Source organism: Chrysochloris asiatica, unplaced genomic scaffold (genome assembly GCF_000296735.1).
Source record: "Chrysochloris asiatica unplaced genomic scaffold, ChrAsi1.0 scaffold00051, whole genome shotgun sequence".
Classification (NCBI taxonomy): Eukaryota; Metazoa; Chordata; class Mammalia; order Afrosoricida; family Chrysochloridae; genus Chrysochloris; species Chrysochloris asiatica.
Window position 1 is genome coordinate 14134695 of NW_006408569.1, and position 27441 is coordinate 14162135.

Consider the following 27441-nt stretch of genomic DNA (forward strand, 5'->3'; position numbering starts at 1 on the left):
ATAAATGGAGACAAGATTGAAGTTTTCAAGTATTCCATTTCATGTGGAACCACAGTCAACACATATGGAAGCAACAGTCAAGAAATCAAAGGACATACTGTATTGTGCAAATCTGCTGCAAAAGACTTTTTGTGAAAATATTCAAAAGCAAAGATGTCAGTTTAAGGATTAAGGAGTGCGTAACCAAGCAATAGTATTTTCAGTGACCTTATATGCAGGCAAAACCTGCGTGGTGAATAAGGAAGACCTAAGAAGAATTGATGCATTTGAATTATGGTGTTGGAAAAGAAAATTGAACATATCATGAATGGTCAGAAAAATAAACAAATCTGTCTTGGAAGAAATTAAGTAATAATGCTCCTTAGAATCAAAGATGGCAAGTCTTACCTTATGTACTTTAGACATGTTATCAGGAGGGGCCAGTCCCTGAAAAAGGACATCATGCTTGGTAAAGTACAAGGTCAGCAAAATAGAGGAAGATCCTCAATAAGATAAATTGACGCAATGACTACAAAAATGGGCTCAAACATAACAAAGATTGTGATGATGTTGCCAGACTGACTGTGTTTTATTCTGTTGTGCATGGGGTCTCTCTATGAGCTGGAACTTATACTCGATGATACCTAACAGCAACAGGAATTTTCACTTTCTTTTTTCTTTTGTTGCTTATATTTTCTATATCAAATCTAAGAATCCATACCCAAATTCAAGTTCATAAAAGTTTATGCATGTGCTTTCATCAAAAACTTTCATAGTATTTGGGGGTTTGGTCCATTTTGATTTAGTTTTTGTGTATGGTATGAGTTAGGGATTCAACTTTATTCTTTTGTATGTAGATATCCAGTTGGTCTAGCACCATTTGTTGAAAAGCTCTATTTTTTCCCACATCAAATTGACTTGGCACCTTTGTTGAAAATCAGTGGAGTGTAAATGTAAGGTTTTATTTCCTGGCTCTAATTTCTATTCCTTTGTATATTATATATATCCTTATGCCAATAAGAGTAGTTTCACAATTCTTGCAGCTACATAGTATGTTTTGAGATCAGGAAGTGTGAGTCCTCTAACTTTGTTCTTTTTCTATCAGGACAGTTTTGGATATACTGGGTCTCTTGAATTTCCATATGAATTTCAGTATCAGCTTGTCTATTTCTGCCAAAAGAAAACACTTGGAATTTTGATAGGATGTCATGGAATCTATAGATCAATTGGAAAGTATTGCCATCTTACAAATACTAAATATTTTGATAAATGAACACAGACTATCTTTTCATTCATTTAGGTCTTCTTAATTTCTTTTAATGATGTTTGTAGTTTTCAGTGTACTAGAATTGCAACTTCTTAACACCCTCGGAAACCCTGTACAGGGTCGCTATGGGTCGGACCTGACTCAACGGCACTTAACAACAAAAATGTTTTAGTAAATTGAATTGTTTTCTTAATTCTATTCTCTTTATTTATTCCATCTATTCATACTTACTCATTATAAACTTTGCATATTTTTTTTTACAAATGGCAAGATTTTTAAGAAGATATTTTACTTCATGTCAACCCATGGATATGAATAAATGTGTGAATATGCAACAATGTTATGATCAATTTGGGTTTGTATCCATTCTAGTTTTCACCAAGGAAATTCAAAATATTGACAACTTCGTGTACTGTTGGTAATCAGTATACAGAAACATCTACAAATATAATTTGTGTACTGTATGAGATTGTACAGCAAGTCACTAGAGACTTAAAATTGGAAACTAATTTTTATGGATGCTGCTTACTGGTCAATTTGTTACGTGCCGTCGAGTCGGTTCCGACCCATAGGGACCCTGTACAGGGTTTCCGAGGGTGTAAATCCTTACGGGAGTAGAAAGCCTCATCTTTCTCCCGCGGAGCAGCTGGTAGTTTCGAACCGCTGACCTTTAGGTTCGCAGCCCGATTCGTAACCACTACGCTGGTCAATGGACCCCAGCAAAAGAACTGGAAAGCTTTAAAATGTGTTAGAGAATGTGGAAGTTGTGACAATGAAATCAAAAGAAATCCTTCTAAACAAAGAATTTTGTCTTTGTTGAGAAAAACAAAGTCAGAATGCAACTCAAACTAAGCCCTTTAATTAAAAGTTGGATTTTAGCAATGCCATTCCTCTCTGTCTGAGAAGATCTATGTAATACTTAGATAAGGTACTCTACTAGAATCTGAAGTCTTTCTGTGTCTGGACACAATTGTTTGTACTTACACAATAATGTCTTTCTGAAGTGTAAGATTAGTTCCTGGCCTTTTCTATATAGTCAGTTATCTATTATCAGTGTCAGTAAGACGAACAGATTTTATTTATAAACATTTTATCCACAGTTAATTCCCAGAGGTCTATGTGTGTATATTGTTTCAATTCTTCCTTCCACTGAACCTTGTTCTGAAATGGCAAAATGATTTATCAACATTGCTATCAGAAAAATTAATTAACAGCATTACTCTTTTATTGGAGTCCTGGTGTGGTGCTGTGGATTAATTAATGCTCTGTGGGCTAATGCTCTGGACAGCAAAGTCGGTGAAACCATAAGGTTGGCAGTTCAAGCTTACCAGCCATTCCTCAGAAATCCTATACAGAGTCGCTATGGGTCTGAACAGACTCGAAGGCACTTAACAACAATTATTTTATTAATTCATCTAAGCAGTATTTACCAAGTGTTAACTATTTATAAGGTTTATTCTTAGTTTTCCTTTCTTTGATCTCATTTGGAATATATAACAGATACAGTTAACATGTGTAATACACAAACTGAAAAATCTGTCCATGTAGAGTTCAGAGTTAAATATATCATTTTCTTCCAGAGTTCATGTAAGAAAAATTATATAAGGCTACATAAATGGAAAAGGTGGGCTTTTCTATCTTCTTGGTATGAGGATGCTATACATATACAATCAAAGGAATAGAAATTAGAGACAGGAAATAACTCTTTGGATCATAAGGAATATAGGTTGATTTCACCTGCCTGTTTTCATTCTTTTTTTCCCCTCAAGCACTGATATCCTAAATTTGACAAAGATTTGTTATCATGATACATATTATATTTGAAGGAACACAAAAAAGAAGATACCTCAATCATAAGATATACACTAGGACTAAATCACCTGAAAGACTACAAAAAAGTCTTTTGAAGATTTTGAACAAACTACAGGATAAAATAAAAGGGCTCTTAAGGCATTCATTTATTTTATGTTTCTTTGGCCAACATTCCCTATGTTAATATAATGCCTTCTTAGTCTAGGTACATTTCATGGAATTTGTAAATATCTATAAACAAGTAGTCAGCATGTCCAAAACGTCGTCATTTTTAGATGGAAAATTAGTAGTGGCATCTTTTTAATAACATGTGTCCTTTCTCTTCTACCAATATTCCACTAAGATTTACACAGAATCATTAATTGCAGGATGTTTATATTATGTAAAAAACATAGATACATGTATTTTTTCAGAATATAGTTATTGTATAACATGTTTTATAAGTGTATTAATAATCATTCTACTTGTATTTAGCTGTGTGTATACTGGAATCCTAGTGTGGCTCTGTGGGTTAATGCACCAGACCGCAAAGCCGTTTGAACTGCAAGGTCGGCAGTTCAAGCTCACCAGCTGCTCCTAGGAAACCCTATACAGGGTCACTATGGGTCGGAACCGACTCGATGGCACTTAACAGCAGCAGCATACTGGTTTAGCACTGTAGGATCAGCACTTTGAACCACAAAGTAGGAAGTTCAAACCCACCAGCTGCTCCTTAGAAACAATATACAGGGTCATTATGAGTAGGAAGCGACATGACCGCAGTTAACAACAACAGCAACATACCGAGTCTAAATAAAATGAAGCCTTGATTTAGTCAATACAATCACTGCACCCAGTGTTGTCACCAAGTGCAAGCGTCTGTATTTACCTTCCAAGCAGCTTGTGCCATACTCCAACCTGGTCTATCTGCCACTGGTTTTTCCTGCTCAGTAGTTGAAGCCTGCATTATAACCTATAAAGAAAGTGTTTAGCACACACTAAATTGGTGGAATCTTATCAGTAAGGCCGTGGTAACTAGAGTACTGCACAGTTTGATACGCTCTGTGTCTCTCTGAACTTTGCGTTGGAGTTGTACATGGAGAAGTGTTGAGTTACTTCCTGGCACTGTGATATACTTCAGTAAAATAAGAGATTAAATGACAAAACACCAATATTACAAAAACTGTACCTTAATTCTGCATTTCAACTCTGCTCCTGACAATTTGCTAAGGATCAGAGTAAGTGTTAAGTTAGGTGAAAACTATTCCTCTTACATACATTAGTATAGAATTTCTTTATAAAATTAACATTTCTTGTTGTTTGTTCTGTATGTAATTTCCCTCTTTTCAGTATTTCCCCATTCTACATCAAGTAAAAAAGATGAAAAAATAATAAAGAAACCCTTAACCAGTATATTGCAATCAATACCTAGGTTTTGTTGTTATGTGCCGTGGAGTCGGTTCTGACTCATAGCGACCCTGCGTAGGGTTTCCGAGGCTGTAAATCTTTACGGGAGAAGAAAGCACACGACTTTGAAGTTAGCAGCCAGATTCCTAACCACTAGGCTACCAGAGCTCCTTGGTTTTAAGAGATGATAAAATGGAACAGGCTGTTTAATGGTGTGGATTGCTAACAGAGAGGTATCTTCCTTTCCAATACATGAAACTTTGAAAAGGTTAGGACCCAAAAAATGTTCCATCTGCAAGTTATGAGAAAGTCTTCTCTTTAATACCAAATCACAGCAATTAACTTGCTTTGCTATTTTTATTTAAATTATAGTCCACATGGTCATTTATTGCATGCCATTTCTGTTCAGTTAACTTGTCTTAACTAATGTAAGCTCTCAACAAGTAAGACCATCTTCTTTTAAAGTCATTTTTATAAATGCCAAGTATGCACTAGATGCTCCATAGATATTTATTAATGCTAATAACCAGGAAATCCCAACAACACAACTTCATGAGTATCTTTTCATTTAGTGAAATAGCCTCCTTATGCAATATATTGTGCTATAAAGCACAGAAGGAAAAGATGATGTCACATTTAGTAAAGCTTAGATATAATGACAAATGTCCATCAACCGATTTTGTCTTGATTTTCATTAAAGGACAGTCCCTGAAATAATTAGATGCTAGTCTCAATACCTTTAAAAGAGGATTTGTTGGATGTAGAAAATGCTTAATCGTTTCATATTTGTAATATTTTTCCACGATCAAATGATGCATTTTAAGAAGTGATAAAAATCCTTAATGAGAATTAGCAGTTAAATAAACTAAACAGTAGTTTGAGAATAGAAGTGTCCACATAAACACAGTCTATTAGTTGCCTGCGCATTGAAGATACTTATCAGCTCAGGGACCTTAAGAGTTAAATATGTAATCAACCCTTTGAGGACCAAATTGCTCTGTCTCACATGGAAAAAAAGAGTAACATTCAGTGAAAATTAAGGTTCTCAGTTGGTCATTTATCATCTTAAAGGCATATTTTATTATAAATGTCAATTCCACAAAATTATGTGTCCTGCAATACATAATTATGTTCAAAATTACATTTGAAATCTATTATTAACAGTTAACAGTGAACATTCTTAAAATAGTTATTACACTTGGCCTTAACACAAAACGCAATAATGGAGGTATTTTAGGGAGTTAAAAGCTGCAAGGCATTGGCCTCTGAATACAGTCACTGCAGGTGTGTTTCTTAATGGGCTGTTAATTTTATACAGGGTGAACACAAAGGACAGAGACCATGTGTGTTTTTAAACTGTGTTTGGTGTGGAGAAGGAGTTGATGGCTGAGAAATAGTTAGGTGGTGTGAAATGAGGCCAAATTGAACTTTTCTTCCTGAGGTGTAATCCTGGTTGCTGAAAATCAAGGCAAATTAATTTACATCCCTCCTCTTGTATCCCATCCTTCCCACCATCACATAACTAAGAATGCCCCAGAAGCCTATTTTAAATGAGTAAATTAGAAAATATGGCAAAAAATATATAAGATCTGATTGTCCAAATTCAACATCCTCCCTCACAAATGAGTTCCTGCCTGAGTTTCCTGTATTTGCTACTAAACAAAAAATAAAACAGACAAAAACAAAAAAACCCACTGCCATCAAGTGGATTCTGACTTATAGTGACCCTGTACAGGGTTTTTGAGGCTGAAATCTTAACGGCAGCAGGCAGCTTCTACTATCTCCTGAAGGGCAAGCAGCCGGTGTGTTTGAACTGCCAGCCTTGCCTTTAGCAATCCAGTGCTTATTCTACAGTGGCACCAGGGCTTCTGTTAAAACACCCATACACAAAACTATGAAAGCAGTTTTGACTCTCCCTTAGCACGGCACCTAGTTTTCCTTAGAACTTTGCTTCTCAAAGTGTGGACTGTGGATCATATGGCACACGCTTACTCGGGAACTTGTTAGAAACACCTGACCTCAGACCTATTGAATCAAAATTTGCATTTTACCAAGAATACCCCCTTCTCCTCATGATTCTTATGCACATTAAAGTTTGAGACACACTGTTAGAGAATCTTCCTTTACATTGTTGCTCTTACCTTCTTCCTCCTTTTTATTCACACTACATTCTAAAATATTTTTGTATTTGTATTTTGTATTATTCATTAGAATGTACTTTCTTCCACATGTGCTCTTTGGGCCCATCTATGTCACATCATTTCACCTGAATTTTTGACCCCTATTGGGATCCTGGTGTAGCACTGTAGGATCAGCACGGGGCTGCTAACCACAAGGTTGGTAGTTCAAACCCACAAGCCACTCCTCAGAAACCCTATACAGGTTTGCTAAGAGTTGTAATCAACTCAATGACACTCAACAAGTCCTGTATCAAGGAGTATAGTGGTTGAATACTTGGCTGCTAACCGAAATGTCTGTAATTCAAACCGACCAGTGGCTTCAAGGAAGAAAGATGTGACAACAATCTGTTTCAGTAAAGATTTAAAGCCTTGGAAATCCTATGGGGCAATTCTATTCCATCCTTATAGGGTGGTTATGAGTCAAAATTGACTCCACAGCAATGGGTAATTCCTATATTATTCTAATGTCTCCCTTCTCTAATTCTGCTACCTTCTGCCTCAAGAATAGTCTTTTAAATATATCTCAAACTGTCTCCTCTTCTTACAACCTTTAATGGCTTTCTACCCTTTACTAAATAAACCCTTTTGACTAGGATGCAAGGCCTTATAAAATATGATGCTGTCTTTCCATAAACCCTATTTGTGACTACTCCTTTCTCTTATATATACATTTGTGCTCTTGCTATGTACGTTCCTTACTCTTTATTTTGGTTTGAGGCATTCCTTCCAGGTGGAACACTCTAACCAGTGTTGTTGTGTACAATCTAGTCAATTCCAACTCACAGCGATCGCAGAGGACAGCGTAGAGCTGCCCCCATTGACTTTTCTAGACTCTAATTTTTCTAGAAGGAGCCGATATTGAAGTTGTTAAGCACTTTGGTACTAAATACGAGGTCGGCAGTTCAAATCCACCACAGGAGAAAGATGTAGAAGTCTGATTCCATAAAGATTATGGAAACCCTATCAGGCAGTTCTGCTCTGTCCTATAGGGTCCCTGAGTCAGAATTGACTGGACCACAGCAGGAGCAATTTGACAAGTCTTTTCTCCCACAAGGCTGCTGGTATGTTTGAACTGCCAACGTTTTGGTTGCAACTGAGAACTTGACTATTGTACCACCATAGCTTTTCCCCAATAGTTCTGTTGAAATCCTTTTCTTCTTTTAAAGACCATCTTCTTCAGTGCTACCTCCCCTAATAAGCCATTTTGGGATTGAACGATTCAGTCATCAATAAATGTATATCGATCACATATTATTTGACAACATTGTTGTTGTTATTTATTGCTGCCTAGTCAGTTCTGACTCATAGCAACCCTGTGAAAGGGTGGTGGTTGTTGTTGTTGTTAAGTGCCATCGAGTCGATTCTGACCCATAGCGAACCTGTATAGGGTTTCCAAGGAGCAGCTGGTGAGCTTGCACCACTGACCTTGCAGTTCAAGCCACTTTGCTGTCTGACGCATTAGCCCACAGGATAGTAGGGATAAAACAATGAGGAAAAACAGCTACAATTCCTGCCCTTGTGGATCTTATATTCCATTGGGAAAAAATAGGAAATGGACAGTAAATAAGTAAAATATACTTTGATAGTATGTTAAGTAGTGATAAATACTAAGGAGAAAAATAAAGAAGGATAAACATAATAGAAACAGCTCAGGATGAGAACTATCCTCCAGTTCAATACCTTTCCCTCCTTTTAATGGCCAGAGCACCTAAGTTTTGGTACACTGTGACTATTTGTCCTGTTTGTCCTATTTCCTCTGCTATATACAAAGCTCCTGAAGGATAAGAGCTATCTCTTTCTCATGTTTGTATCTGCTGCAGCTCCCCAAACAGTGCTCAATAAATAATGGTTAAGTGAGTCAAATTGATTGAAATAAAAAGGAACAGACCAGTCTAGTGGTTGATTAAGGAAGTCTCTTTGGAAAACATTCACTTTGTGTAAGATTTGAAAGATGGGTACGGTGATGAGGAAGGAACAGCAGAGTAAGTTAAGTTTTGATAGATCTATTGTTGAAAAACTAAAATGCATCGCTTTATAAATTAACATTAATGTGACCTATAATTCTCTCTTTGTTTAAAATCAGTGTTTCAGAAGGGACGTGCAATAGACACCGGAGAGGTTGACATCGGTGCACAGGTCATGCAAACAATCCCACCTGGCTTATTCTGGCGTTTCCAGATTACAATCCACCATCCTATATATCTGAAATTCAATATTTCATTAGCCAAGGACTCTCTGCTGGGAATTTATGGCAGAAGAAACATTCCACCTACACACACTCAGGTATTTGATATTATGGATATTTTTCTTGAACCCTTTTAGAAGGTGGTGGGATGAACAATTCATGGTTTGTGATTTGCAATGTATGTGGGAGTCACAGATGAGAGCAGGAAATCTCTGTAATGAACACATTTTCAGAATAATCACATTCAAGGTAAAGAAACAAAATGATTTTGAGGACTAAGTAATGGTATTTAGCAGAACAGATTAAGGAAGCTGGATTTCAGAAAGTATTATTGAAACTTCAACTGCAGCAGGCGGATCAGAGTCCTTCTCAGCCTCCTCATTTAGCTTTGCCATGCACACACCTTTCTCTGCTTTTATACAGCCATTCTTCCTTCTCCCAACTGAAAGCACACAAATCAACCAGGAACTGATGGGAAATGAATCTAAAAGGCAGGTTTTGTCCTACATGTAGAAATTATATGTAGAAAATTTTCCTGGTTAATATTAATAATAATTCAAATATACAAAATAGTCTACAGATTACATAGCCCTTCTATATACTTTTGCCCCCTTATGTCCCTTATTTCCTATTATCTCTTTCCTGCATAAAATCATTTGGGGCTCTCATACATCAAAGAAGTAATGAACCTCCAACTCTGACTTACATATAACCTTTAGTTATGAATCAACTTCCTTAAAGCCTGACCTCAGAAATATACTTGAAAAACTTGGGGTACGTTCAGTGTCTCATAATAATAAATAGGTGCTACTGTGTAACACACATCAAAATATTGTTATTATTACTTTATTATGTTAACAATACTTTAGTGCATCTGCAAGTGTCTTTTAATGCTTTTTATACATAGAAAGGTACAATAAATATTAAGACACACATTGGACCAACAAACATTAGTATGAACTGTACATAGCTGTTCTGACTCACATACAAACTCGACTTAAAGACAGATTTAAGCACAGAAGTCATTTGTAATCCAGGGACTGCCTATATAACCATCTGGGGCTTGCTTGCTTTTCACTGGATGAAATTATACTCAAAACCTTTCCTCTGGATCAGAATAGGCAGAGAATTAGAATGCTATTCAAATTCGACACTTGCAAAATTAAATGTTGACTGAAACATGTATCATGTGCTTGTCCACTGACTGGAAAAAATTGGAGTCCTTTTAATATTTCAATATGTTGCCACAAAGGTAGTAAATTATGATGACTTTTAAAAACTGTGGAAATGTTGTTAATTTGTAGAGAAGGTCACAGTAACATTTCTGAAAAGAATATCTTTTCACATAGCCTTTATTACACAAAAAGAATGAAGCTTCTCTTTGATAACACTAATAATATAATACTAAATCTTAAAATACTAAGTATCATTAAAGAATTTTATTCCTTGGATTATCTTAAAACAGTTATTTTAATAATAAAAAGCTGAAAGGTTTACAATTGTAAATATGAGGGGTCTTTTTTAAAATTAATACTGTACTTTGGGTTTTAAATATACTTAAGAATTAATAACTTCCATTTCTATTTTGTCTGTCTCTAAAACAAATAAACATGAAATAGGACAATTGAAGTTAGAGATGTTTGTCAGTCCAGAAATAGAAATAATGGCTCGTATTTTTTATGTTTGCATTTGTTCCAGTTTGATTTTGTAAAACTCATGGATGGAAAACAACTGGGCAAACAGGACTCCAAGGGCTCTGATGATACCCAGCAGTCCCCTCGGAACCTGATCTTAACCTCATTGCAGGAGACAGGTTTCATAGAGTATATGGACCAGGGGCCATGGTACCTGGCGTTTTACAATGATGGGAAAAAGATGGAGCAAGTATTCGTGTTAACTACAGCAATTGGTAAGCTGCCGTGTCTGTTATTTTGAATTGACATTATAGCTCTAAAAGACACAATCAGGTATAAAAGTGATACTGGTGTTATTTAAGTTTATTGATCATTCTGCCATGAAGTCATTATTCAGGATTGGTCACTATGAGAAAGGTTTGTATTGTTGTCACTGATGTTGTTTAAATGCTGATTAAGATTTTGAAAATGTTTCATTCTTAGCTGCTGTTTCAAGACACTTGCCATGCACCTCTTTTATAAAAAGGCGCTCAACAGGAACAATTATGTGGAAAACATTATTTCGAAAACTACATAGATGAACAACTTCAGTGAAGAAGGGAATACGCAAGAGAACCCCTATTAATTCAAGTTCTCTTATAAACAGAAAAGCAAACAGATGCATTTTAAAATGCAAAAACTAATATCACTACAGTTCTTCTTTAGAAAAACTGATTCTAGAACCATGAGAACTTCAAAAACATATATAACAGTATTGAGAGAAGATTCTTAAGGAAAATAATATGGGTCATGGAAAGTCTTTTAGAATTTTTTCATTTGAAAATCATCAAAATGGCTCTCTTTCAGTGTGCTCAGGGCCTTTTAAAATGTGTTCTTTTTAATACAATGCCTACACATACTCTTATTCACGCTCGCCCTAGTTGGTGACATCTCACTCCTTTATCACTTTTGGATGAATTCATTCCCTATGACCCTTTGTGTGAATAAAGCTGAGCTCTTTAGCAGTTTTAGAGCTCTGAGGGTAAACAACTCATATACACAGTGTTTTATTGCATGAATTTTCCTAAAACACATGTCTTTTAAAAGAAAGGAAAATATTTTACAGCTGTTGGTTTTCTATACAACTCTCACCACTTTATCCTTTAGTTAACCTGTTCAGCCATATGTTTAGGAAGATGTGTTGACTGTTAATAGATATACCATCTGTTCTTTATAACAATTATGTTCTATTTTTACTTGATGCTGAAGACCTTGAGTCAGTAGAAAATGGTATTTCAGCTATAAGATTATCAAAAACTTTCCTCTAACGTAGTCACAAAGGCAATAAAGAATGCACTGATGATTTTTCCCTTGAAGAAAGTTCCACTGATCTTAAATCTTGAAAAGACGAAACAATTGTTTGTTAAATTAGAAAAAAGATAAACAAGTAGTCTAAGTCTTGTCACTCTTTCCCACTGTTACACACTCAGTGAGGCAGGCTCAATGGATGGATCTTTCGTAATATTTTACTGTCAGGACCTAATTTTCATAATGCAAATGGCAATTAATTCTAAGAATTAAATGAATTTTTACCTAAGAAGTTAGAAGATCTAAAATAGGTGAAGAAGATTTTCTTGCTTCCTGTTATCCTAACCCCTAATGAACTGAAGTTTAAACACTAACAAAACATTTGCATCAATTCTGAATCAGAGCAACCCTGTATGACAGACTAGAAGTGCTCCCATAGAGTTTCTGAGGCTGTAAATCTTTACAGAAGATTACCTCATCTTTCATTCTTGGAGCTGCTGGTGGATTTGAATCTCCGACCTTGTATTAACAGCCCAATGTTTAACCCAGTGCACCACCAGCCCTCCTGAACCAAGTCATTAACATTTTTAAATTCAGTAGACCCAGGAATAAGATCTGTTCCTGGGTCTATTGAATTTTAAAGATACTGACTTTTTATTTTAAAGATCTTGCCTGATCCCTACCTTCTAAACAACAACAACAAAAATAACCTTTGAGATCCAATTCCCACCTTTCAAGTTATCAGTTTCATATGTAGCAATATATTTGCCTTTTCTGGACTCAAATCAACTTCCTTGCTATTTGGATATCTTTTTAAGATTAGAAACAACTGAAACATTTCTCCTACAATTCCAATTAAAAAGAATCCATGCAAATTTCAAATAATGAAAAGTATATGCCATTTTCTCTTTAAATTCTCCCCATTACTTTCTGTTTTTGTCTTTTTAGTTTATCTTAATCATAACCAAAAGAGGCTGATATGTTTTATTAGGGAGCCTGGTGACTCCTTATGATAAGCACTGGACTGCGAACCACAAGGTCTGTAGTTCAAGCCTGCCAGCCGCTCTGCGGGAGAAAGATGAGGCTTTCTGCTCCCATGAAGATGTACAGCCTTGGAAACCCTATTCAGGGTCACTAGGAGTCAGAACCTGCTTGACAGCACATAACAACCACCACAACATATTTGATGAAACATAGTGATGTTTGTGGGAATTCAGCTGTTCTGAGTGTTGCTCATTCATCTAGCTCATGATAATATTGGAATCAGTTGATTGAATTTAACTATACTTGGTCTGCTACTAATAAGAATCAAGACAGTGTTAATAACTAGCATGTATTGAGCTATTTATAGGACCTGACCCGTGTTAATTTTTTTCTAGTAATATAGACAGGATTGTCGATATTCCCTAATCTAAACTATGCAGCTCTGCAACATGATGATATATATATATATATATATATATATATATATATATATATATATATATATAATTTATGGTGTGCCACTCGGCCCCAGGCTCTGTACTAGATGCTTTATATTCTATTATCTTGTCTCATTCTCATCACAAACCTGATAGCACAGATAGAGCGATACTTAGATTACAAATAAGGAAAGGGGAGCCTGTGAAGGGTAGAGAATTTGGCAAGGTCTCACAACTAGAAAGAGTCCTGACGTGGTACTCTAGGATAAGCACTAAAGTGCTAATCTCAAGACAGCAGGTCAAACTCACCAGCCACTCCTCAGAAACCCTATACAGGGTTGCTCTGCTTGATGGCATTTAACAACAACACTAACATAGCCGTCAAGTCACAGCACAGAGGTTTGAGGCTTGCCTGATTCTAAACTCCAGGCCTTTAGACTGTACTAATTTCATAAGTTTGTCCACTGCTTCTCCCATGAGAAAAACTTCCAAGAGAAAATGCATTATCAATGCAGTTGAAGATACCAAGAAGCTTTTGATTCTAGAATAAGAACAGGGTTTTAACTATAGAACTTAAAAATGAGTCTCAACTCTAATGACCTGGAGTCTTGGAAGTAGTTCTGAAGTAAGATTAAAACTCTAGAAGGCAAAGTTTACTAGAGGCCAACATAAATAGAAAAGCACTTAAAAAAAAAAAAAATCACCAGTTATTTGTGTTCCTATTGTAGCCATCTTCCTCCTGGGAATGCCTAGGCTGTCGTCTCAGTGTCTCTTTGATACCCAGTGGAGGTGGACGCTTCCAAATATCTTCTATATTGGCTTCTCTTCTCATTTGCATTTCTGGTGTTCAACTTTGTGCCACAATGTGGGTTCAGGAACAGCTCTTAGATAAGTCAATAAGATGTAGGGATTTTTATTTATTTTGATAGTATATTGTATTAAATATTTTATCAGAATAATTGTATTCCCACAAGACTGCTCCCAAACAGTTTTCAAAAGGATCTGGTATGAAATGAAATTGAAATTAAATTAAGATATACTTACCTTTGAAAGCTGTCCCCATGGCCTCCTACTAACCCAGGTGAAACCCTGTCAATTTAAGCACTGCCACTACTGTTTGGCGCAATAAGGTTGACACATAGAAACTAGAAGAAATAGTTGTTCCACCTCTGAATGAAGAAAAATAACTCCTTGTGCCTTTTCCTAATTGCCTCTTTAAAAAACTGATGATTTTCTGAAAACAGCTAATGTGCTAAGGGGTTAAAAATGGTCATCTCTTTGCCAAAGGTTGCATTCTTGCCATCCCAGTTGCAGTTCCGTAAAAACTGTGACTTGACAATCCAGCTCAGTTTTCTAACACAGGGATCAAAACATTTAAACATTTAAAAGGCCATCTGCAGGTATTCACAGAATGTTGAGAATAATCTCCTCTGCTACAAGTCGGTCTACTAACCTCAAGGTCGACAGTTAGAAACTACCAGCTGTTCTGCGGGAGAAAGATGAGGCTTTCTGCTCCCATAAAGATTGACAGCCTCGGAACCGATTCCAGGGCGCATAACCACCACCACCACCACCACTAACTACCACCATCACTCCATAATAAAGTGGCTCTCCAAAAGGCAACTAAATTTCTTCTCTTTTTTTTTCTAAGAAACCCTCAAATGGACTAAGTACCATTTTCTTCCTCTTGCTTTCATTCTGCCCCATTTCAGAACTCTAAAGTCTAGATCAGAAGGTTTCTAAGTGTGAGTTTGCTGTTTCAAACACTGCTCCTTAAATTTCAGTGAGTGCCTCCAGTGTCCCCCATTGGTGTTTGTTAAAATGTAGATCATTGGGCTCTGCCCTTCTGAGACAGATTCAGTAGCTCTGGAGTGAAGCTCAGCCCTCTTCATTTTAACAGTGTCCAGGTGATCCCATTGATACAGGTCATCCATAGGCCACAATTGAAGAAATGTTGCTTCTTGACCCTCATTATAAATTCTCACTCTCACCGCTCAATGGAAGAAACTAAGACCACTTCCTATAATAGCCTTCGAATTGGAAATCGTTTATCAGAGTGAAACTTGGCGAAGCAGATAATTTGGATTGAAAAAGGAAAAATTGGTATTTAAGGAAATTGTAATTGTAATAGACCAGAGAGTAGAAACTCAGAATCCTAGAGTGCTAAGTATGAAAATGCATAAAAGGGCATAATGAGAAAATGATACAAAACTGCAAGAGTAACATTTGTTGTTACCTGTCCTTAAGTCAGCCCCGGGCTCACTGTGACCCTGGTCACAATGGAACAAAATGCTGCTTGGCCTAAGCCAGCCCCATGATTGGTTGTGAATAGAACCATTGGGATCCATAGGGCTTTCATTGGCTGATTTTTGGGAGTAGACTGCCAAGCCATTCTTCCTAGTCCATCTTAGTGTGGATGCTCCACTGAAACTGTTCAGCATCACACTAGCACACCATCCCCCTCTGCACATAAGGTGCATTGGCCACATCTCCCACATGTAGGGTGAACATTCTGGCATTGAATCACCACCGCTCTGAACCAAGAGTGTAAAGGATAGATTCCATAATATAATAGTTTGTGGACTTAGAATTTGATATTACTATAATCAAATACAGTTATAAACTACAAATCATTTTCTCTGTCATTGCCAGCCTTTCATCTGTATAACTTTATATCCTGCCACTCAGGCTACTTACCACAAGATTTCTTAAATTTCTGTTATACTGCACATCTCTCTGTTACTACCTATGGGCAACTTCAAAGCCTTTGCAATTCCCCTGAAACCTATTCTTCTCTAAGAATGGATTGAGAGGAAATTAGTGGCAGAGCACTGATAAGCATTTACAGTCAAGAAAGCATTTCTCAACAAAATACTTAGGTTCTAATGCTTTTAGTGGTGGTGAATTTAATATGAACACTTACTTTAAAAGCCTTCCATTGTCACTTATTAATGAAAATGAAATACTGATTATCATATTTAAGCTGTCAAGATAGTAGATTAAATATTCTAAGTTGCTAGAGAAGAAACTTTATTTGCTACAACCTAAATTTGAAAAATAAATAGTAGACTTAGTCTTCTGGGATGAATTTTTAAGCCCTTTTGCTTTTGAAAGATGTCCTATAATCCTAGTGCATTTTTAGCTTGATCAGGAATGTCTCACAAGAATACAATTCATCTAGACCCTTTATGCACTTTAAGAGATGAAGTTGGTTTTTAGATCCACTCTTGAATAGCCAATTCAGCAAAGGCAGGACCCTTTTAATAATTTGGTGCTGCTTGTAACATCTTATAGGAGCCTTTGGCATCTGATTTTATGTAGTAAGTGCTTCAAAGACAGAAGAGGGCAAGATTGTTATAGGCTCAGAGTTCCTGCAACTTAAAAAAAATAATAAAAGTTTGACTCTACAGCCTTGAGGTGTGCTCACCCCCTCCCCCTTTTCTCTGTATGAATAGAAATCATGGATGACTGTTCAACCAATTGCAATGGAAATGGAGAATGCATCTCTGGCCATTGTCATTGTTTCCCAGGATTCCTTGGACCTGACTGTGCGAGAGGTAATGTAGCTTTGTCATTCTGATGGGTTTCAGGAAATACCTGTCATTTGGGGACTCAGAAATAGTAGTAGCAGCAGCAGAAACACCACAATCGCCAACAGCAGCAAAAGCCCCTGTTGCCACCACTAAAAGCTGAGTGCTTACTATGCCAGCAACTGTTGTAAACACTTTGTGTTACTTCTTTTAACACTTACAAGAGACTGGTGAGGTAGGTCTACTATGAGGGGGCTTTGAAAGTTCAAAGAAAAATTCCATTGTCTTTTAAAATTCTATTTTCCCCCTTGTATTATCTCAGTTTTATGGGCAACGAAATGACCTCAGAGAAGTTACGAAACTTCCCCAGGGTTACTTAACATCTGGAGTTTGTACCTAGATTATCTGACCTGGGCACTCCACAATACTTATTTCCTTGACACACTAATTCATAAAATAATTCACATAATTCAAAAGTGGGCAAAGACGGTCACTGTGTACACACACCAATGTAAAAGGGACAGATAATCACCAAATGGATAAGTAATCTAGAAAGTAACGACGAAAACCTTGGTAACCTTTACTGTTGCCTAGGCTAGCCCATAGTTTAATTCTGGAAAAGCTTTAGGTAAATCACACCATGCTTTCAATTAATACTTTAGAGAGGCTTTCTGCTCATTTTCAGTATGTTCTTAAAGATTCCAGTCTTTAATTGCAGGTTTCTTAGCTATTCCATTTTTTTTAGAGTAAATTCTAAAGGATTTACTAGGTTACCAGTATTATGATATATTTAGGGGCAAGGAGGAAGCAGTGACTAGTACTAAAAAATGCATAAGACAAAAGATAGAGTACCGTCTTCGACTAAAGGTATGCACAAAGTGTTATAGGAGGCAAAATTTATATAGCATGTATCTATTTAAATGCACAACTATTTAGCAATAACACTGTATAATATAAATAGCTTCTTGTTTATTTGTTTTTAAACTTTCAGGTTTTGCTTCCTAAAAGTAACATATACTAGTTTGAAGAAGAAAAGCCATAAGATAGAAAACTCTTAGCTTAAAATCGTAATAGTAGTCATGATAATAACTGTTTAAGAGTATAGTGGAATCAAAAGCAAATATTTGAAGTACTTTTTCCACTCTGAGGATACTTTTATAATTTATCTTTGCCCTGCTCCCGTAAGAGGAAAATGTCTATGTTTGTAATCATGAACATGTTCCTATTTAATAAAGGGTAAGACAGAAATGGTACCATTTTTTTGCCTGAAATATTATACGAGAATCAATAGAGAATTGCTCTTTGGAGAGTTTGAAAGCATTATGAGCACATTACAAGTTCATTTGCCAACCTTCAGATTCATGTCCTGTGCTGTGTGGTGGGAATGGAGAATACGAGAAAGGACACTGTGTCTGCCGGAATGGCTGGAAGGGGCCAGAGTGTGATGTTCCAGAAGAGCAATGCATTGACCCAACGTGCTTTGGCCACGGCACCTGCATCATGGGAGTCTGCATCTGTGTGCCAGGATACAAAGGAGAAATATGCGAAGAAGGTCAGAGCTCCATTTTAATCTATTGCTTCAGGCTTTCCTCTCACTAAATTATCCAAGGTGTCATTCATTTCATGCTTCTAGTATAGATGCAAGTGGTTTTTGTAAACCCTAAATGCTCAACATCTCCTAATACTCCAGTGAATTGCGGGCGGATGGAGGAGGAGGGGGCCGCTGGGGGAAGCTCAAGTCTCTTGTGACAGTCTCTAATATTAACATGTGGCCAAATCTATGATATTCGCGGCAACAATGAAAAAATGGCATTTTCTCCCTCATTTCTAACACTGTTTTATCACTTGCAAATTTCCATATTGATGATTTTAGGTGTTAATTCATATGCTTTCATTATTATACAGTGCATTATGCTACATGTTACTTTAAAGTACATAATAATATAATATATGCACATTTGGAGCCATTTTGTGAATGTTTTCTTTGGGAGTGATATCTAATTACCATTATTATTATTGGTTTATGTTATTTGTTTTCACATATCTTATGCTGAAACTTGACCTCCATGTCTCAGGAAGCAGACTTACCACTGATGAGTTTCAAGACAATGACTTTATATTAAAATTTACCCCACAGGAGCCTTTACTAAAAATTAACCAAAAAAAAACCAAAACAAGCAAACAAACGAACAAACCCCAACAACCTGTATTTTGAAATGTCAATAGTTTTATCATTTAAAGAGGCACACTGGATAATAAGCTTACTAGTAATCAGACCTTTTTCATGTCACATTTCTCAAACAAGACTGATTTCAGAAATAATATTAAACCATTACCATGGGACATACTCCCATAACAACTATTGTTCAGGAAAGAGGCTGCTGAAAATGCACTATAATTGCTTTTTAAAGATGGCTCATTAAGATTATTACACAGCATTCTAAAGGGTTTAATCTCATTCCACTCCATGAACAAGTAAGACTTTAGCTTTCCTCCTCCAATTAGCAGTAGTAGAATTTTGGTGTGAGGACTGTATCTGTTCTAAGGAATGGCAGTGGGCCTAGACAAGGAACTGGAGGTCCTGAGTTACTTTTGGAAATAGGTTTCATGGTGATCCAACTACAATTATTATATTTCACTTATAAATCCAAATGCTGTATGGACATGCACACTGAACATTGCACCATTTGCAATTCACCATGCAAAACATTTCATCTGATTAATTAAGACCCTTCTAGCTATGAGTTATGGAGTTGTGCTGTGGCGCTCTGGGTTAATGTGCTAGACTGCTAAGTCGCTTTGATTCGCAAGGTCCACAGTTCAACCTCACCAACCGCTCCTCGGAAACCCTATACAGGGTGGCTATGGAACAGAACTGACTTGATGGCACTTAGCAACAATAACAACAAGCTATGAGTTGGAACCATGTCAATTACATTGAACAATAACAACTTTTTAGTTTTAGTGAAGTTAACTTAAATTTGCCTTCTTGGGAATCATGAAGAACATTTCTAAAATAACCAAGATAGCAAAGAAGAATGTGTACCATATTTAATAGTGTAAATGTCTCAAATGCAATAGGAAAGATAAAGTGTTTTAAGTCAGACATCGCAGATCAGGAGCCCACAGTGTATTGATGAATTTTGTTTGGGTTATACAGTGTTGTTGTTGTGTTGTAATGTAACTGATTTGACGAATTTTTAAAACAAAAGAGTGTCGCATATAAATAGTATTTCTTGAACAATGGGAAAATTTGGTAACCATGAACTCACAAAATATGACCTAGAACCTATCCCACCTGAATTTAGGGATCATCTGGAGAACAGATTTGATGCATTGGACAGTAAAGAAGAAAGATCAGAAGTTTTGTTGTGTTATGCATAGATTTGCTATGAGTTGCTATGGACTCGATGGCATCTAACAACATTTTTATATGGTCAGAACCAACTAGGGTTAAGTAGCAACAGTTCCCTTTAAATTAGACTTTTGCCCTCATTTTGCCCTAACATATGCTATTTTTTACACCCAGCCCATTTCATTCATGCATGCTAGCTGCCTGACCCATTTTACCACTTGACTTTGTGCCTCTGATTCAAGTATGACTTACCTATTCATTGAAAAAGGCTTCTTAGTAAAATAAAACTATGGTGGCTGGTGGTGGCAGTGTGCCATGGAGTCCATTCCAACACATAAGGAGCCCTGCATAGGGTTTCCGAGTCTGTCAATCTTTATGGGAACAGAAAGCCTCATCTTTCTCCCGTGGAACAGCTGATAGGTTTGAACTGCTGACCTTGAGGTTAGCAGCCCAACTCATAACCACTACACCATAAAGTAAGCTATATTAAATTATTTTTGGTTTTGTTAGAATGGTTACTGTATTTTAAGACAAGAAAATATTCTATACTTCTGACTTTTCCTCTCCCTCAAATAATGAATTAGATGAACTTCCTAGTGTTTATTTGCTGAGTAAATCAAACTTAAACCATTGCCCTCAAGTTAACTCCAACTCATAGCATCCCTTACAGGACGGAGTAGAACCTCCCCATGGGGTTTCCAAGGCTGTAACATTTACGGAAATGACTGCTACATCTTTCTTCAGTCCAACGGCTGGTGGGTTTGCACTGTTAACTTCTCAGTGCTTAATCATGGGGCTACCAGAGCTCCTATTTGCTGATTAACTCAGGTATTAAAGCATTTTGCTAATGAATCTGAGATCTTGGGCTAAGTATAATGGCAATACTATTGACTATAATAATGCTCTGTTGTACTTACTCTGTTCAGTGCCTACAGCTACATCCTGAAAGTAGGCCAGTCTTGCAAATATAGATAGGCAGCTGGATCAGTCCACTTCTGTTTCTGAAAAAGTAATTCAAGGCATACACTCTTATTATAATGTTATTTTAGTCTCACCTTATTTGTATAGGAAGACTGTTGTTAGGTGCCATCCAGTCAATTTTGACTTATACCAACACCATGTGATAAGGTAGAGCTGCTCTGTAGTGGTTACGAGTCGAGCTGCTAACCTCAAGGTCAGCAGTTCGAAACTCCCAGCAAGTTCCATGGGAGAATGATGAGGTTTTCTGCTCCCGTAAAGATTTCCAGCCTCAGGAACCCTATGCGGGGTCGCTATGAGTCAGAACCACCACCACTACCACCACCACCACTATTCACAGGAGCAGATCTCCAGGTCTTTATCCCATGAAGCTGCTGAGTAGGTTCAAATCACCAGCCTTTCAGTTTTGTAGAACTGAACTGAACTGATGCCCCAACAGGGCTCTTTTAAGAGAAGTCTAGAAATTCGGAAGTCAGACTTTTTCATTCCAGTGGAATGGTCACTCAGTTAAAAGCATAAATCAACAAATACAGAAATCTATGGCCAAAGTAGTTTATTCGTCTGTTAGAATGTGCTAAAAAGTTTTTCAGACTTAAAAAATCAGAGACAAATGAAATTTGGGTCTATGATAGTCTAAGGCATTGAAAATTATGTCACAGTGTCCTAATAAAAGGAGAAGCCATGAAGAAATGACTTTAAGAATTAGGTTTAAAATGTTGTATTTCACTGTGTCTAAGGAATAAATAAGAGATTAGGATAAATTGATCTAAATTTTATGATTTCATGCAACAGTAATCACCTCACCCAATGCCTAGAATAATCCAAACTGAAAAAAAACACATATACATAAATTCCTCCAGGCATAGCAAGTAAAAGTCCTTTCTGAGAACTATGATTCCAATTTCAGAAAGAAGAAGGAATGACTTACCAAAACTCCGTTTTTTTCACAGCCAAGGAATTTCTATTGGAGGCCCATACTGTTCCACCCACCAATTTATGCGGGGGTGCTGCAACACTGTTTACAATTTCACACAGCATATGTGTGGTCTCCTCCTTCTTCTAAATTTAGGTTGCAACCTTTATGACACCCCACCATATTTTTTAAGTGTTAATAATCTTCTGGTTTGAACACAGTATTTGCATGAGTCATTTTATTGCCTAATTAAATCAGCATTGATGATATAACATGAGGAAATCAATGTGAATATCTTAGTTTCATTATCCTAAAATATGCTGGCCACAGCTATTCCCTTTTAACTTTCTCCCCCCTTTCTTTGGACTTTCAGAGGACTGCCTAGACCCAATGTGTTCTAGCCATGGCATCTGTGTAAAAGGAGAATGCCACTGTTCCACCGGCTGGGGAGGAGTCAACTGTGAAACTCCACTTCCTATATGTCAAGAGCAGTGCTCAGGACATGGAACCTTTCTTCTGGACACTGGAGTGTGCAGCTGCGATCCCAAGTGGACAGGATCTGATTGTTCAACAGGTACACTGGAGTCATCTCCTCCTCATTCCTACATTCCCACGTTCTAATTTGTCCTTCCCTTAAAGTGGAGCTTCTTGACATGTGATCTGCATGTCTTTCATGGGTCTTAAGGAGCTTCCAAGTATTTTATAGTATAGTCTTCTACTGTGTTTCCATGTACACTGTGCTGTTACTATGGATTTTGTTCTTTTGTATTTTTCATGGTTACAAATTTGTGCTCAACGTTATGTCCTTATTTGCTCCTCTCCTGCCATCCTTTTATCCATTCCCAAGTTCTATGCAGATTTCAAATATATTTCTCTCCCAGATTCCAATAGTCCTCCAATTCCAGTACCTGCTGGGTATTTCCACTGGTTGTCTCCGCACCCAAAAATACAACTAATCATCTTAGCCTGGAAACTCTACTCCATTTTATATATTGTCATCCATTTACTGCTCCCATAGTATTGCTTTCTTTATCCAATTCCTTACCCTAATATGTTCCATAGTTCTTACTCTGTTATTGAAAACGCAACAGAAACTAATCAAAGTCTCTATTCAGTCTTAAGTTCTACTTCCACCACATATACCTCCTTCTACCAAAGTAATCTGTCTATGTGCTCTCCTTACCACCACCCAAATACATCATTTTTAGAAAGTTTTTTCGCTGCCCTTTCCTCAGCATGGAGTGGTTTTATCTTCCCACATGTGAATATCCAACCCACATACCAAGACAAAGTACAATTTTAGGCTTAAAATGTTTCTTTCCTGATCACATTGACCGGGACCTTCGGTAATCCTACTGTACTCGTTGCTGGTGCTACTGCACCTAGCACAGAAAGTTTGGGGATGTAGATGTTTCTGTATATGACTTGTGTCTCTACATGAATTATAAGCATCATAAATCATGGTACTTATAGTATTTTTTTTTATTAACCGTAGATCATGTGCTCATTAAGCGAGTAGAATTGATAAAGGTAACTCCCACAAGGGGTTCCTAGGTGGCATGAATGAATGGTCAATCATTCAACTGCTCACTGCCTAGAGGTGCCTTAGAAGAAAGTCCTGTCAGTCTGCTCCTGAAAGGTCACATCCTTGAAAATCCTATGGATTTCAGTTCTACTCTGACACACATGGAGTTGTCGTGAGTCGGAATCAACTCAACAGCAACTGATTTGGGTTTTTGTTTTATTTTGTTTTGCTTAACTCTTACAAAGCCTCTACCTCTGAATTTTGTTGAGACTGTAGAATAACATATGGTAAGCAGGAAGGATAGGAACACTAAGGGACTTTTTATACCACTGCATACATCTCATAAACTGAAAAGTCTGGTATCCTATGCTGTAAGGAAACAAGCAAGACTCTCTGCTAAGAGAATATGTTCTGATATCATACCTCACTGAAAGAAAATTGGTTTCCATACATAGAAATAATATGGGAGAGAGGATTGTATTTTATGATATCTGAAAACCACCAAAATGTTAAAGGTAATCTTATAATAACTAAAAACCAAATATAATAAAATCAATCATTTGTATATCTAGCAAATATATGGATGCCTCCTAGGTTCTTGGCACAGTGCTTGGTCACAGACATATAGCAATGAACAAGACAGACATAACCCTTGAACAAATGGAACTTAGTGGTGGAGACACATTGAAAAAGTTATAGAAGGACTGCAGAACTGGTTATCATGGGAATGAATGGAGTTCTCATGTGGCGCTGTAGGATAAGAACTGGGCTGCTCACCACAAGGTTGGTGGTTCAAACACACCAGATGTTCCTCAGAAACCCTATATAGGGTTACTATGAGTCGAAATGGATTAGACAGCCCTTGATAGCATAGTGGTTATAAGTCAGGCTGCTAACCTCAAGGTCAGCAGTTTGAAACTACCAGCTGTTCCACAGGAGAAAGATGAGACTTTCTGCTACCATAAAAATTTACAGCCTCAGAAACCCCATACAGGGTCACTATGAGTCAGAACCAACTCCATGGCACACCACCACCTAACAACAAGAACAATAACAATAATAGATAGCTAACCTGCTTATTAATTTGTTTGCTAAACATTATTAAACACCTTCATCCACCTGTGTGTCAGACTGTTGTGGCGCTATAGGATACGCATTGGACTACTAATGTCATTGTCGGCAGTTCAAACCCACCAGCCACTCCTCAAAAATCCTATAGAGTCATTATGAGTCAGAATAAACTCAACGACACTTAACAACAACAACAACGTCCACCCATGTGTCAGACATAATATCTTGTCCTGGATTTTCAAGTGGTATTAACATTAGTATTATGATGATAAATACTTAGCATAAGAGTTATTATGTATTAGGTAGTATTAAAGTGCTATGTTGTTGTTGTTGTTGTTAAGTGCCGTCGAGTCAGTTCCGACCCATAGCGACCCTGTACAGGGTTTCCGAGGGTGTAAATCCTTTAAAGTGCTATACATATATTAATTTATTTAATCCTCATAGAATCCCTAAGAGGTAAGTACTATAATTTTGCTAATTTTATAGATGAGAAATCTGAAAAGAGAAAGGTTAAATAACTTACCTAAGATCACCCAGCTTGCAAGTGTCAGAGCAAGAATTTGGACTACAATATTCTGGCTTCACAGTGCATGCATTAAATCATGCTTCTATACTGGTCTCTAAGAATCTGTCATCTGATTCACTATCTGTAAAACAGCATCATTGTTAGACTATGACCAGGGCCATGTGCCAAAGAGAACAAAGGAGAGAATGGTAGCTTATTTCTTTAGGAAGAGGCCCTACAGTCAGGCAAGACTTTGTAGATATCTGAACACTTGAATTAACACTAGAAAGATGATTACATGTTTATCAGGTAGACAAGAGGGGGGGAAACATTCCAGGAAGGAGGAGTAGCTTACACAAAGAAATAGAGATGTCAATCGACATGACATATTTGGGGACTTGTAAGTCATTGAGTACAGCTGAAGCCTTGAAGTGTAGAAAGAGATAAAATTGGAGAGGTAGGCAGGGGCCTGAACATGGGGAGTTTTATTTACACCCCATCCAAGGCATTTGTAATTTCTCTTGACACCATAGCAAGCCACTGAGTGATTTGAAACAAATTGCATTTTAGATTGACCAGTCTGACAGCAACTCAGAGAACCAATCAGAAATGATGAACTAAGGATCTAAGAGACAACTGCAGTGATTATTAGTGTATTCCAGGAGCAAGATGGTGTGAAGGACCTGAACTGAAACTGTTTTTGTGAGAATGGTGGAACAGAGACAGAATAGAGAGGAGTAACCATGGGGAATGAGAGTAAAAGCAGAGTCAGGGTGAAAAGAAGCACCATCAGTCACGGGGAGAAAAAAAAAAAGCATGGACTGAAAAATAGGTTTGAGGCAGAAGGCTAGGACAGGATGAGCTCAGTTATGGATGTGCTCGGATGCAGGTGCCTGCAGATGATCCAGGTGGATATGTCCAGTGAGAAGTTGATAATCAAGAATGGGACTTATAGGAGAATCCTGAGCTGGAGACACGTAGTTGGAATATGCAGTTCAGATCACAAGAATACACGTTATCATCCAGGGAGAGTATGAAAAGTGAGAACAAGAAAGACAGAACCCTAGAGAATACCAACATTTTCCATCACAGGGTTCTTAACAATTAGTCAGAAACTTACCTCTTTTATATATGCTTTTAAAAATGTTTTGATTAAATAGTACTTCTGTATCTTATGATTGCTTCCCAGGTCATTCACATCCCTTATTTGTCCTCCCAGATGCCTCAAAGTTGGGTACCACTCATCAGTTACACAAATTCAGATATTAGGGAAAAAATTCAAATATAGGTATGGCTAATGGAATCTACATTAAATTCAACGTAGAGCTTCCCTTTCCGCCTTTCACTTCTACCTCTGAACATATACAGGCATGCACCGGCAAAGAAAAAGAAAAATCACACAAAAGGGGAGGAGGGACTAATATGAACATGCTTCTACATTTGCCCACTTTCTCTGTCTTCCAGATGAAAGTACCCTAAACCCTACCCCACTAACCCTCAACCCAAGCCACCATTATCCATGAAAACAAATCAAATACTGAGCAAAAATGTTCTCCTCATAGACTGTTAGATTTGGATGAAAGAGGACAGATCTTCTAGTTCATTATTTCTTAAATTGCTGTGGCCTCTAATCCACCTACCTTGACATGCCTGAGAATTCGATGGCTAAGAGGCATAGAGGGAGGCAGTTCACCCCAAAGTGTGAGAACCACTTCTTATTTAATTGTTCACTTGCCAAACATTTCTTGAGCACCTACTATATCTCTGTCATCTTTACTGAGTCCCTACTATGTCTCTACCATCTTTACTGAGTCCTTACTATGTCTCTTATTAGCATGTGAGGCAGTAGGATATAAAGACAGACAAAACATAATATCTATAGAGAGACAAATATGAACAAAGGTTTAAAAAACATTACACTAAGCACTCAACTTGGGAGCACAGTGGCTCTAGAGGATAAGCACTAGACTGCAAACCACAAGCTTGGTGGCTTGAGCCCACCAGTTGTTCCACAATAGAATGATGAAGCTTTATGCTCCCAAAGACTTACAAACTCAGTAACTGTATACAGGGTCACTATGTGAAGAAACTGACTCGACAGCAATTAACAACAACAAAGCACTGAACTGCCATGAGGGTGGCAGTTCAAACTCACCAGCTGCTCTCAGAAAGCCTATGCAGGGTCGCTATGAGTCAGAACTGACTCAACAACACACAACAAAAATTGATCATAATAATAATAATAATAAAAAAAGAAGACCCCTAGTGGTACTGTGGGTTAAGCCCTCAGGAACCCTATACAGGGTTGCTATGAGTTGGAACTTGTACCAAAAGGAAATGGTTAATGTTCAACCATTTCAAGAGATACCATATGAACAAGAGCCAATGATACTCAGAGAGGAAGTCCAAAGTG

General features: G+C 37.2%; 1 protein-coding gene across 3 annotated transcripts in view; it reads left to right on the top strand.

Moving 5' to 3' along the window:
• Positions 1–27441, top strand: part of TENM1 (teneurin transmembrane protein 1) — an 884561-nt gene that overhangs the window by 470113 nt on the left and 387007 nt on the right. For all 3 annotated transcript variants that reach the window (XM_006862844.1, XM_006862842.1, XM_006862843.1), the window contains exons 7-11: positions 8708–8907; positions 10508–10718; positions 16607–16708; positions 18039–18233; positions 22301–22501. In XM_006862844.1, the coding sequence (XP_006862906.1) occupies positions 8708–8907; positions 10508–10718; positions 16607–16708; positions 18039–18233; positions 22301–22501 (909 nt within the window). The remainder of the gene's footprint in view (positions 1–8707; positions 8908–10507; positions 10719–16606; positions 16709–18038; positions 18234–22300; positions 22502–27441) is intronic.